This window comes from Anabas testudineus, chromosome 2 (assembly GCF_900324465.2).
Source record: "Anabas testudineus chromosome 2, fAnaTes1.2, whole genome shotgun sequence".
Lineage (NCBI taxonomy): Eukaryota > Metazoa > Chordata > Actinopteri > Anabantiformes > Anabantidae > Anabas > Anabas testudineus.
In genome coordinates, this window is record NC_046611.1 from 3325275 (window position 1) to 3339515 (window position 14241).

The 14241-nt window shown below is 41.2% G+C and overlaps 2 protein-coding genes across 2 annotated transcripts in view; one reads left to right on the forward strand and one right to left on the reverse strand.

The window, feature by feature from the left end:
* The first annotated feature begins 3569 nt into the window (after window positions 1–3569).
* LOC113164218 (PI-PLC X domain-containing protein 1-like) lies at window positions 3570–6403 on the forward strand. Its single transcript, XM_026363399.2, has 7 exons — window positions 3570–3768; window positions 3883–4019; window positions 4693–4818; window positions 4914–5069; window positions 5315–5427; window positions 5649–5719; window positions 5884–6403. The coding sequence occupies exons 1-7, from the start codon at window positions 3666–3668 to the stop codon at window positions 6201–6203; spliced, it is 1026 nt and encodes a 341-aa protein (XP_026219184.1). The 5' UTR covers window positions 3570–3665; the 3' UTR covers window positions 6204–6403.
* A 52-nt stretch (window positions 6404–6455) lies between these two features.
* LOC113164217 (NACHT, LRR and PYD domains-containing protein 12-like) overlaps window positions 6456–14241 on the reverse strand; it is a 13039-nt gene continuing 5253 nt past the window's right edge. The window contains exons 6-18 of the mRNA XM_026363397.1: window positions 13977–14055; window positions 13657–13861; window positions 11516–13310; window positions 11185–11358; window positions 10879–11052; window positions 10642–10809; window positions 10360–10533; window positions 10052–10225; window positions 9539–9712; window positions 8579–8752; window positions 7918–8091; window positions 7793–7839; window positions 6456–7665 (exon numbers count right to left, since the gene is read on the reverse strand). Coding sequence (XP_026219182.1) covers window positions 7136–7665; window positions 7793–7839; window positions 7918–8091; window positions 8579–8752; window positions 9539–9712; window positions 10052–10225; window positions 10360–10533; window positions 10642–10809; window positions 10879–11052; window positions 11185–11358; window positions 11516–13310; window positions 13657–13861; window positions 13977–14055 — 4042 coding nt within the window. The 3' untranslated portion in view covers window positions 6456–7135. The remainder of the gene's footprint in view (window positions 7666–7792; window positions 7840–7917; window positions 8092–8578; window positions 8753–9538; window positions 9713–10051; window positions 10226–10359; window positions 10534–10641; window positions 10810–10878; window positions 11053–11184; window positions 11359–11515; window positions 13311–13656; window positions 13862–13976; window positions 14056–14241) is intronic.

Sequence of the window (14241 nt, forward strand, 5' to 3'; positions counted from 1 at the left end):
CTCCTCTGTGAGTCTGCTGACCTGTAAGAAAAAAGGGAGATACTCAGTAAAAATTGGATTTCTGTAACTGCAGAGACAAACATGTCAGTATCACATGATCTAGTAAATGAAGCAACTGTACCAGGTGGAGAAGATGGCCCTTCTGAGACTTCTGGGAAGCTTAATTGAGGACTACATACAACCAATTAGACGGAGGAATGTCACAAACAGCGCCCACAGTGCACAGTAAATACCCTTCACTGTATTAATGCACATTCAGATGTGGTTTACTTTCATCATAAGAGTATAAAAAGAAATGAAATGGCATCACCCATCGGCTGATTAATACAAGTTTAATATCTTAATCTAAATGTATTCTTCTCTGATGAAAAGTTTGGAGTTAATTACACTTGTCCCTTTTAGAAAGCCACCATTCAACAGCTCCACACAGACCTCTGAACCTCTAATCCTCATTGTGAGGAGTTTAGTGTTGTTTGGACTTTTTGTGTTTCCTGTAAACGAAGAGCTGAACTGAAAGAAGAAGAAATCAGCTGATGAATGAGGAAGGGGTCAGTTTACAGCTGTTTGACTGTCGTTAAGTCACCACACTCAACCTCTCTAAAGCCTCTCTGCACTTTTCCCACTGTAGCCACCATCGTTACCTATAAACCCTCGTTTCCCTCTCTAATTCCTGTGTATCTGCTCCGTGCACCTCCGCTACCCACGATACTTGGCTGCACTCTTTCTGTGTCTGTGTACTCGTCTAGAAACACTGTGTCCCTCTCTACATCCTGTGCTTCCTAACCCTAACCTCGAACTCTCTGTTCCATATACTAACTTTATGTAAAACCCTCAAATCCTCTCCACCTCTATAAACCAGTAAAACCCTCTCTAATCTGTCTGAGTCATTTTGTACCTTATATAACCCTCTCTATAAACCTGTCTACATTCCCCTGTAGACCCTGTGTACCTGCACTACCTGTCTATAAACTTTCTGTACACTCTATAAAGACACATATACCTCTGTGAAACACATTTAATCCTTCACACCCCTATAAAACCCCCACTGTAGGCCATATACTCTTCTTTAAACCCCTTCTGTAATTCCTTTATAAAACCCCTGTACCTCCTCAGTGCCTCCTTAAACTCTAACTAACTGTTTCTGACCTGCTTTTCCTAACATCCCTCTATTAAACATTCCACCTCTAGGATTCATTGAAGCCACATGCTGCCATTTAAAGAGTCAGTGAAGCATCGGCTTGATATTTAGCAGTCGGCTTAACACCTGACAAAATGCTACTCAAAGAAAAACATGACAGCAGCTCCTCGTCCACTCCTTTCCTATGTAAGAACTTCCTCAAACATCTTAAATAATCCTCTTGACCGCCACAGAAATCTGGATTAGGTTCAGCAAATAATGAGGACTTTAGGGATCCAGCGGTTTATAGGCAGCAAAACCTGTCACGAGCTAATGTAGAGTTTGAGCTACAAACAAATATTTAGTTTGAACTGCAGTAATGAAACCACTCTTACCTGTCAGTACGTCTCAGAGGAGGAACCACACGGAGACTGAGCCCAGCGCTGTAGTTATTCTCCTTTATAAAATTAGACCCAGAGAATGTGACCCACTCTGGTGCTGGAGGGCAGTGGTGTAAGCCGAGTGGGCAGGTCACTTTATACTCAGACGCCTATAAATTCAAGCCAAAATGCTGAAAATCCCGATCAATCCCATTGTGAAATGTAGAAACCTTACAAAGAGCACTCTCTCATGCAGCACAAACATAACCTGCACGTACAGTATCAAAAGCTCTAAAAGTTGAGTGAACACATTTGAATTGACCTGCTAACAAAACGACGACACATGAGACTGAGTCTTTGTCTTTAATTGTAATTTCTTGTGTTGTTTAGGTGATTTTGTCATTTCTCATCTGTCCTTTGGTCAATTAAACCTTTTCTTTATTTGTTTATCATTGAATTTTCATCTCTTTTTGATCATTTTTAATCTAATTTCAAGCTCAATTTGATTTTGTGTGTCTTTTTATTTGCTGTGCTGTGATTTTGTGCACATTATTGATCATTTCTTATCTCTTTCTGGTCATTTTTCAACAGTTCGTATGTTTTTGATCATTTTGTGTCTCTTTTTTTATCCGTTTGCCCAACACACCCCTGAGCCTGTGCACAATAGGCCCCTCCTGTGACTGATTCATGTTTTATTACCTTAACATAAATAGCTGGTCGTCTTTTCCACTTTTTCACTGGTTTAACTTACTGCTGGTACTGTAGGTGTGTTTTTTCATCAGAACTTTTATTTCAGACAGGCGAACTAGCAGGCCGAGTTCACACGGTATATGATTTATCTGATTTGTTTATCAGTTGCATCCTTGTCAGGCCCAGGAACGTGGTTATCCAATCTACTGAGAGTCCTTGACTAGATAAAGGTTAAATTAGATTAGACTTGTCTTTAACCTTATTTCTACCAAACAAATTTCCAGGTAATCCCCTGAGTATCCCAGACAGAACCACATGATTTGGTCCTAATTCATCTGAAATCTGAGGGTTTATAAAAAGTTGGTAAAAAGAGTTATTTCATGTCAACAGCAAGAACCTTGGGAACTTGAAGAATGTGAAATCAGCCAGAAGTCACTGAATGCAACATGACAGTACAGTTTAAAGACATAAGGAGAGAGACAATACTTTAAATTGAGACATTTTTTATTTTTTAATGTAGAATTAAGCTGTATTTTACAGTACAAAATGTAAACATGTAAAATGAGTTCAGAGTAAATATTTTCCTTTTAAAAAGTTTAGTGTCGCCCCAACATTTTTTTTTATTGGAAAGGGTTGGTTTCTAAATAGAAGAACTGAAAACTGAGTTTTCAAATAAAGAAACAAGGTTTCTGAAGTGGTTCTTTTTGCTTGAATTAGTATGAATGAAACTCTAAATTAGGCCTGAACATTTTTTTAATCCTTCAGAAACTGAATTATATTCCTTTTGAAGCTTGTTTGTATATTGTCCAATGTCTTTTTATACTTTACATAAGTAACACAAGTTTTAAATTTAAAAACCAGATCTGCTTTTTTCTAATTAGAGATTTAACAAGGCAGTCACTGAATCCTCAGAACAGCAATTCTTATAATCCTATGAGCAGCTAGTGATTTTCTAGGACGCACTTCCACTGATAAATCTCAATGTAGTCGATTCTAAAGAGGGAAAAACACTTTGATGAACAGGATAAAGCACTGTTGAAAGGAAATTATCAGGAGATAGGATTATCTAACAAGATAAATTGTTAATTGAGTTATGTGGTACATCAAAAGTGCCAGTGAATTACACAAATGTAGAAAGATTTTGCTGTGATAATGTTTTCCTCCCACTTTTTAATGTTTTCATCTGTTTTTGTCCTGTTTTCTTTAATGTTTTTATACAATATAACTCATGTTTTTGCCTCTCTTTTGCTGGTTTCTATTGTGCTGTAGAAAAGACAAACATCTTATCAGTGTGAATAGCTCTTTTATTTTGAAACGTTTTGTTGATCCGGTTTTATTTTGAAAACAGCCACAGGAAGTGTTAAACAGCTGAAACACGTGTTTTGTGCGGAAGAGTTTTGTTTTCACCTCAGAAAAATGCTGATGAGGATGCGAAACTTCCGTAATAAGATAAATAAGAACTATTCCAGGTGAAGGACATGGAGGACGGACGGCGGCTGACGCTCGGTGGAAACCCGGACTGGATGTCCAGTCTGCCGGAGGAGCTGCTGGACGTCCCGCTGTGGAACCTGGCCATACCCGGTGAACAGACGCTGCAGAGAGAGCTGGGCTCCTCTGGACTCACAGGACAGACCGTGTGTATTTGTGTTTGGATGTAACGGACTCTGGATCTGACTGCTCTCCGTCTTTCTCCAGGGAGCCATGACAGCATGTCCTTCTGTCTGGACGTGTCCTCCCCGGTGCTGAGGTCGGAGCCCTGTCTCCTCAGACTCACCGACTGGCTGTTCCCCTGCTGGACTCGACCCTGTATCTACCGCTGGGCCACCACACAGGTTGGAGCGAGCACGCACACACACACACTCACACACACACACACACACACACACACACACACACACACACACACACACACACACACACACACACACACAGTGCTGACTGAAACCTGCAGACCTCATCGATGCGTTCAGGCTCTTTTCCACTGCAGGAACTTTTCCCAGAGAAAAGGGGAACTTTTGAGTTCTTAGGTCCTTAAATGGTTCTTGGTGATCGGTGGGTGATCCAGACTGAAAATGTTATATTTTAAAGACATTTGTGAGAATTATATTTTAACAAAATGTGACTGTAGCCTGCAGACAGCAGCTTTCCATCCTCTCCCAGTGAACTGTCCACAACATAAATACATCTCACATCAATGCACTGCTTTATCATTAATATTACAAAATTACTTTTTTATTACACTCCCTTTTTATCACGTGAAGAATTTTGATTCTGATGACGGTATTATTTGGCAGCTCTGGTTTTTAATTACTGCTCACACAGCACAAATACAATACTAACCCTTTACTACCAGTATTTTGAGTGTCCCTAATATAATGACCGGCCTTTGTCCTTTAATTTGCATTCAACAACTGTTTTACAGCAGGATTATGGTCAGTGTTGGTCTCTTGTACAGTTACGATGGTCCTAATTATTTTGTGTGTGTGTGTGTGTGTGTGTGTGTAGCAATCTGTGCTGAGTGATCAGTGTGATCTCGGTATTCGTTTCTTGGACCTGCGGATCGCCAGGAAGCCAGCAGGAGGCAGCAAGTTGTTCTTCGCTCACGGCATCTACACACTGATCACTGTCAAGGTACAGGAATTACACTGTGTTCAAAAATGAGAACAATCAATCTGCGTTAACTGAACAGACACAAACTTAACGTGCAGCCATCGGTCTGTTTGCAGGAGGCTTTAGGTGAACTGGCTACGTGGCTGGATGCTCATCCTAAGGAGATCGTAATCATTTCCTGCTCACATTTTGAATCTCTGTCTGATGAAGACCACAACAGCCTTGTGGAGTTCATCATCACACTGTTTTCAGAAAAACTCTGTTCTTCACAGGTAAAAACGCACGTGGAGAGAGAGAGAACAGGGACTGTTGAGTAAAGTGCTAAAAGGAATATTTGTCATAAATGAAATAGTGAAATCAGAAAATTAATCCACAGCTGTTTAGATAATTAATTAATCATTCAAACAAACATCTAAAACATTTGCATGTTCCAGCTTCTAAAAGCAAAGACTCACTTCACTTCGTTATTTTTATTATTTTAATTTTGACATAAGTTAAAATGTGTTTTAATGTGCAGGAAGCTCCTACTCTACGTTCCTGCTGGTCCAGACGTCAGCAGGTTGTTGTTTCTTATGACAACCCACAAGTGGTGCTGCAGCACCCTGAGCTGTGGCCTGAGATGCCTTATTGGTAAATACACAGTGTGTGAGTTTTTTTAAGCTTTAGCCTCAGCTGAAGATTTGTCTGTTTAAATTTATGCTACAAACCAATTGAAAAGGATTGAAACTGACACAACCACAGAATCCCTGGTTTGATTCTGGTTCAGTCCAATAACAGTAAAATACAAAACATAAAATCATATTTGGGAAAACTCCAAACTTACTGACTTCCTGGTTGCACTTTGTCTTCAGGTATGCCAACAGTACAGATCCTAAAGAGGTGATAGCTTATCTGGAGGCACAGAAGCACGGAGGAAGACCAGGTAGGTGCAAACGATGATATGTCATCCAATCACATCGCAGGAAAACATGTTTATAACTCAAGGGACTGCTCAAGGGAAACCTCCAACAGAGAGACAAAATGCTGAATCCTGACTTGTGTATCTGGGAATCTGACCAGAATTTTCTTTATCGTTTTGTTTTCCAGACGGTTTTTACGTCAGCGGTCTGAACCTGACAGAAGACGCTGCTTACATCCTCCTCCATCCTCTCCAGAACATGAGGAAGATGACGATGAAGGCTCTCTCCCTGCTGCTCAGCTGGGCGAGCGAGCAGCGTGCGGGGCCTGAGGCGGGCGGAGTCAACATCATCTGCTGCGACTTTGTAGGCGTGAGTGAGTTCTGCTCACTGGTCATTGACCTGAACTACAAACTGCCAGGTGACACGCTTACAGCTCGTCCCGTCTGCAGGACACCAGGAGCATCTACCTCAGGCACCGTTGACTGTTGCCATAGTAACCAGGGATAAAGCAATAACTGTCACTTTACTTTGAACTTGTGATAAATTAATTATGCAAATTATTTCTGGATATTTTTACTTTCTCACTCACCTCTTGTTCGTTTTTCACAGAATCATTGTGGAATTCTTAAATTGTACATTTCAACTAGGTATCTTGCCTACATTAGGCAATAAAGATGTGAAAACATCAATAAACATGTGCTTACATAGTTTGACTCGATTATTCTATTTTTAAGAAGATTATTAATCACATTTTGTCAGTGGAGAGAAACTGAAGATTTAATGCCCCAAAGGGAAAGCAGGTCGACAGAGAGCTGCAAATAATATTAATATTAAATACAAAAAGAATAAAACTAGAAATAACAGCACAAATGTACACACAGCAGTTAAACATTTAAATAGCTGCTCCTGAACTGAGTTAAACATATGTTCATGCTGTAATCAGGAGTTCAATCATCTTTATCGCGTAAAGGAACATTGAAATGTTATATTCATAACTTCTTAACCCAGTGTAAAGAAAACGGAACTCTGTCAAATATCGTGTGAGTCAAACCTGAGTTTGAGATCAACGGAAATGTAATACATGTGCAAATACATGTGACATAGCAAATACCTTTTAAAGTTTCTCATTTAACCACGAGTTAAACTTTAGAAATATTGTTTTGTTTAAATTATTACAATTTTACATATCAAAACACTTTACAAACTATACAGTGAAGACCAGTGTGTCCTCACCTCTGCACAGTCCTCGCCTCTTTTACATCATCTCTGAAATACTAAAATAATTCTCACAGTAAGAAAATATGACATGACCAATATTTACATTGCTCCCTCCCTCTGTGAATTGGGACATTTTCAGATGTGATATCATTATCAAAACATTTTAAATATAATAAAAAAAAACACCTAAATTTTAGAAAGGATCCTTTCTGACCCTCTTTCTAACACAAGGACACTGATGATTCAAGCGACAAGAACCCAAATCCAGGGTAGAGAGGTTCGGTGAATGTGCAGTTAAAGGTGTACAGGTGGACTAGTGAGTCAGGTGACACACTGTGGTAGGACAGAGTGCCAGCAGACCAGTCCAGATAGACCCCGACTCTCTTAGACAAAGAGTGGGGAGGGGGGAGCAGAGCCGTTCTAATGTTACTGTGCCAGGCGTAGTAACCGGTATCAGTAAACTCTACACTCCAGGACTTCTCATTCCACCCAAGCCTGCTGCCATCACGGGCTCCACTTCTTCTGAGTCCCCTGTAAGTCACTCCGATATCAACCCCTCCTTCCCAGTCCACCTCCCAGTAAGAGCGACCAGACTGACCAGCTGTGCACAGCACCTGGTAACACCAGTCGAATCTGTCTGGGTGATCAGCGTACGGCTGCTTCTCCACGGAGAGCAGGACTTTTCGGTTGTTGTCAGAAAGGACGACGTTTTTGTGTGCAGTGTTTGGGTCCACTATCAGCTCACAGGTATCTTTTGGAGACAAACAAAACAAAATATGTGTAGAAGTAGATGCATATTTTGAATTTCAATTCAATTTTGAGTGAATGTATCTACAAATGTAACCTGTATGTTAATTAAATTCAATTTAAACTCTTACACTTTGACAGACCAGACTTCAACCAATCACTGCAACCAGAGTCCACCCTGGAGAAAGAAAGAGTCAGACCAGCCTGGAGACAACTGAACTGCATAAACATTGTACTACCCTCTGACTTCCTTTACCTCAGACTGTCCAGTCTCCATTGTGGACTCTCCAGTCCAGCAGAGAGCAGCTTTACTCCTGATTCTCCAGGATTATTGTAGCACAAGTCCAGCTCTCTCAGATGGGGTCGGTTGGATCTCAAAGCTGAGGCTAAAGACGCACAACCTTCTTCTGTGATCAAGCAACCTGACAATCTACACAAACAAACACCCACAATGAGAAGCCTTAGTAATGGCATTTGTGTGTGTGTGTGTGTGTGTGTGTGTGTGTGTGTGTGTGTGTGTGTGTGTGTGTGTGTGTGTGTGTTTATGGTTGGATGTGTGGATATGTGTGTGTGTGTGTGTGAGAGTCCACATCCTGGCTCAGTCTCAATTCAGTGAGCTATGAAAGAAAATCACAAAGTTCAAAGAATAATATAACTACAAACTAGTGAGCATCAGTCAAAATGCACAATAATGTGCTGTTCATGTTAAATCACAGCTCCCCGACTTTGGAGCACGGGACACCACCACAGCCGCGAGTTCAATTCAGTAACAACAGCAGACGAGGAGGGAATTGAGTACAACAATGCCAAACAGTCATCCGCACATACTAATTAGCATATGCACTTGAAAAGCCTTAGACACACGAGGAGAGGACACTGACACACAGACTTACATAATTAAATTAATCTCTGCCTACCTCAATGTTTCCAGTCTACAGTGTGGACTCTTCATTGCAACAGAGAGCAGCTTTATGCCTGAGTCCTGCAGATCGTTGTTACTCAAGTCCAGTTGTCTCAGACTGGATGACTTGATGCTGAGAACTGATGAGACCTCATGACAACTTTTCTCTTTGAGTCCAGCTTGATTTAACCTGAACATTAAAAATACATAATCAGTAAAATTCTTAAATGTATGTATTATTAACACACTGCCCATCCAAAAACAAAGTCACCACCTGGATTTAACTAAGCAAATAGATAAGACAATTACTGCATGGATAATTATGTTTCAGCTGACAACAAGTTTTTTACGCTAACTGATGCAGTGAGTAGCTTCTTATTTCTTAAACAACCATGTCTAACGACACATCCTGTGGTTGAGGAAAAGATGTTAATCTGTTTCAGAAGAGTCAAATTATTGACATGAATCAAAGAAAACACCTAAGGAGATTGATGAAACTACTAAAACTGGGCTAAGAACTGTCCAATGGAAGAAGGTCATGTGGTCTGATGAGTCCAGATTTTCCCTGTTCCAGAGTGATAGAGCATCAGGGTAAGAAGAGAGGAGGTGAAGTGATGCACCAATCATGTCTAGTGTCTACTGTACAAGCCTGTAGGGGCAGTGTTATTATCTGGGGCTGCTGCAGTTGGTCAGGTTTTAGGTTCAGCAACATTATGTGTCCAGAGAATGAGGTCAGCTGACTACCTGAATATACTGAATGATCAGGTTATTATATCAATGGGTCAGGATTCATCAGGCTCAAATAGTGAAAGAGTGGTTCAGGGAGCAGGATTTATCATTTTAAACACATGGATAGTGTGTCCCTTTTTTTTTTGGACGGGCAGTGTATACTGACATATAAAACATTTGTGAACACGTTGTTGTGTATTTAATGTCAAAAGCTCATTAAACCAAAGATGTTTAAATACAGTCTCACCTGAGGGTTTCTAATGTACAATGCGGATTCCTCAGTCCAGAACACAGAAGCTTCGCTCCTGAGTCCTGCAGGTCATTGTTGCTCAGGTCCAGTTCTCTGAGACGAGTGGACTGGGAGCTTAGAACTGATGCCAGAGCTTCACAGCTTCTTTCTGATAACTTACAGCCACTCAGCCTGAAGGATTACAATGAGTCGTCTTATGTAGATGAAAAAAGTGTGAAAGTGTTATTTTTAGTTTGATTCTTTGGAAATCGTTCAGAAGATGACAGCGCTACTGTGGGGTTTCAGTGTCTCATCCGAGGACACCTCAACATGTAGCCAGGAGGAACCAGGAGTCGAACCAGTGACCCAGGGGTCACTGCTCCTACAATTGAGCTGCACCTCACCCCAAAATGTGTGCACTGCCTGGGAATCAAACCAGGGTCACAGGAATAGGAATCTTGCACTACACTACACCAGCGGTCTGTGATTTCACTGCATGTAAATAACAGGGAAATAAGGCAGAATCCTCACCTGAGAATTTCCAGCGTACAGTTTTGACTTCCCAGTTCAGCAAACATCAACTTCACTCCTGAGTCCTGCAGATCATTGTTACTGAGGTCCAGCTCTCTCAGACTGGTTGAATGGAAACTAAGAACTGCTGAGATCTCCTGGCAGCAGTTTTCTGTGACGTTGGTTTGAATCAACCTGACAATGGCAAAATTACCTTTATGTTATTTTGACAGGTTTCTTACACAAACACTTAAGACTAGAAATAATACCTAAGCAAGAAAACACAACATGTAGTTCTCCAGGTTTATCAGCTGGTAACCTGATCCCACCTCAGAGTTTGGAGTGCACAGCGAGGACTTGTCAGTCCAGCTGCGAGAAGTTTTAATCCTGAATCCTGCAGATCGTTGTTACTCAGGTCCAGCACTCGCAAACTAGAAGACTTGGAGCTTAATAATGATGAGAACTCTTGGCAGCATTTTTCTGTAAGCCTGGTTCGAGTCAACCTAAAAACATAAAAATATAAAATCTTGTGTTAATAATTATTTTATTATATTTTTACAACAAGCTTACAGTATTATGTTTGGTATGTGGGTGTTATAATGTGATCTCACCTCAGAGTTTCCAGTCTACAATGCTGACTCTCCTGCCCAGCGGAGAATAGCATCACTCCCGAATCCTGCAGGTCATTGTTACTCAGGTCTAGCTCTCTCAGAGTCAGGGAGCTGAGAATTAAAGCCAGACTATCTCTGCTTCTCTCTGATAGATTACAGCCAATCAGCCTGAAACATAACGAGGAATTAGTTAACTTGTATACTGAGAAAGAAATAAGAAATGAAATCTATCCTGACCTGAGTGTTTCCAGTCTACAGGTTGGACTTTCTAATCCAGCTGAGATCAGCTTCACTCCTGAGTCCTGCAGGTTGTTGTAGCTCAAATCCAGGTCTTTCAGACAAGACGACATAGTGCTGAGAACTGATGATAATTCCTCACAGCTTTTCTCTGAGAGATTGTTTTGGTTCAACCTGATAAAATGAACAGAAACAATGCTTGTGATATTGAGATGTAGGTGTGTGTGTGTAATATGATCTCAGTAAATACAGTGAGTGTTACACTGCCAATTCCAAATCTAATGTTGTATCACAATGAGGTCTAACCTCAGTTTCTCCAGTCTACACTGAGGAGTCTGTAGTCCAACAGAAAGAAGCTTCATTCCAGAGTCCTGCAAGTTGTTGTTAGTCAGATCAAGCTCTCTCACACGAGATGACTGGGAGCTGAGAACTGATGCCAGAGCTTCACCGCTTTTCTCTGACAGGTCACAGCCACCCAGCCTGGAGAGGCACATACAAGAAGCACTGATCATTTCTCAGCTAATAAAACAATGTTAATCCCACACATCCCATTCATACAGATCATTTGTAGGCATGAATGTATTGGTTAGATAGTCAGATGGACCAATTTTTAAATCAATTTTTTAAAATGACTTACAGAGACTTATCAGAGGCTTTGACAACAGGTAGCAGTCGAAGAAGACCCTCCTCTGAAGCAGAGTATTTCTTGAGGTCAAACTCTTCGAGATCTTTTTCTGATGACAGCAGAATGAATACCAGAGCTGACCACTGATCAGGAGAGAGTTTCTCTGTGGAGAGACGTCCTGAACTCAGGTACTGCTGTATCTCTTCCACTAGCGAACGATCATTCAGTTCATTCAGACAGTGAAACAGATTGATGCTTTTCTCTGGAGACAGATTCTTCCTGATCACACTCTTGATGTACTCGACTGTTTCCTGAGTGGTATGGGGGTTATTTCTCGTCTGTGTCATTAGTCCTCCCAGGAGAGTCTGATTGGTCTGCAGTGAAAGACCCAAGAGGAAGCGGAGGAACAAATCCAGGTGTCCATTTGGACTCTGTAAGGCTTTGTCCACAGAAACTTGGAAAAGATAGGATAGCTTAGATTTATCTTTTAAAACATGGATCCACCAGGTTTTTGTCTTAGACAGTAGATTGAGACCAGAATTAATGAAAGTCATAAAGACATAAAGAGCTGCAAGAAATTCCTGAATGCTCAGGTGAACAAAGCAGAACACCTTATCCTGGTACAGTCCTCTCTCCTCTTTAAAGATCTGTGTGAACACGCCTGAGTACACAGATGCTGCTGTGATGTCGATGCCACACTCTGTCAGGTCTGATTCATAGAAGATCAGGTTTCCTTTCTGCAGCTGCTCAAAAGCCAGTTTCCCCAGAGACAAAACCATATTTCTGCTCCCTGCATTCCAGTGTGGCCCTGTCTCAGCTCCTACTTGATACTTGACAGTCCAGAGTTTGGCTTGAACCACCAGGAAGTGGATGTACATCTCAGTCAGGGTGTTGGGCAGCTCTCCTCCCTCTCTGGTTTTCAACACATCCTCCAGAACTGTAGCAGTGATCCAGCAGAAGACTGGGATGTGACACATGATGTGGAGGCTTCGTGATGTCTTGATGTGGGAGATGATTCTTCTGGCCTGCTCCTCATCTCTGAATCTCTTCCTAAAGTACTCCTCCTTCTGTGGGTCAGTGAACCCTCTGACCTCTGTCACCATGTCAACACACTGAGGAGGGATCTGATTGGCTGCTGCAGGTCGTGTGGTTATCCAGAGGCGAGCAGAAGGAAGCAGGTTTCCCCTGATCAGGTTTGTCAGCAGCACATCCACTGAGGTGGACTCTGTAACGTCAGTCAGGACCTGATTGTTGTGGAAGTCCAGAGGAAGTCGACACTCATCCAGACCGTCCAAGATGAACACAACCTGGAACTCTTCAAACCTGCACATTCCTGCTTCTTTGGTTTCAGTAAAGAAGTGATGAACAAGTTTGACCAAGCTGAACTTTTTGCCTTTCAGCAGATTGAGCTCTCTGAAGGTGAATGGAAATGTGAACTGTATGTCCTGGTTGGCTTTGTCTTCAGCCCAGTCCAGTGTGAACTTCTGTGTTAAGACTGTTTTCCCAATGCCAGCCACTCCCTTCGTCATCACTGTCCTACATGGCCGATCTTTCCCTGGAAAGGTTTGGAAGATGTCTTTACATCTGATTGTTGTTTCTGGTGTGGCTGGCATCCTAGATGCTGTTTCAATGTGTCTGGCCTCATGCTCATCACTGATGTCTCCAGTCCCGCCCTCTATGATATAGAGCTCTGTATAGATCTCATTCAGAGGTGTTGGATTTGCTGAGTTACCAGTCACGTCAAACAAACACTGGAACTTCTGCTTTAAACTAGATTTGAGTTTATGCTGGCACATGTCAGGAGATTCTGGATGAACAAAAAACAATAGTAAATGAATGCTACAAAACATACACCAAATAAAGTGATGAATTGCTAAACTCCCCTCCCAGACTTGACCCCTAAGTTGTCAAGGTTCTATTCAAATGTGCAAATATTATAACAACATTTCTGTCCACTATAATTGAGTTGATTGAGAAGGACAGGTCTCATGGTTTTATGTTCATCATGAATATGGAATTCATACTGACTAAACTATATATAATGTTATATATATATATCACATAACTATTTATAACAACTTGGAACTCAGCCTTTTTTTCTTTTCTCCACTTATTCCCCTTTGCACGGTGTAATAGCTGGAAAATCATCTTACTGCTCTGCAGAGAGTTAGCCAGTTCCACCTGATTTATCCTTCTCAAGAAGTACAGTGCAATTTTCAGGAATGCCTCTCTGGTGCCCGTCAAATCCTTGTCCTCCTTGGACCTTATTACCTCATCATCGGAACACTCTGAATTCAAAAACCTCTGGATTTTGTTCAACTCGTCCTTGACAAAACTCAAAATGTTCTCCTCAAGAACCTGGAAAAAACAATATACAAACTCAGTCACTGTACCTTCTGATGATCTAAAGAAGGTAAAATAGAAAACACTGGGAAAGGAATAGTATTTTAGAAATTGATTTATATGTACACACCATAAATATAGAATCCATGTCTGTCTGATGTTCCAGGACAGATTGATCTTTACGAACCTCTAAACTGTCCTGGTGTAGTCTGTGGAGGAAAATCAGTATTCTGAATATTTTACTGTGAACAAAAAGATCATGATCAAAGTTTAACCTATTTGGCCATATCTAGTTGAGTTTCCTTGTCTTAGTTTGCACACAGTATGTCAACAGGCTGTGTCCTGTGTTTGGAAACTACCAGTATAGTAATTGCCAGTCAGCTTTCAGGTAGTAA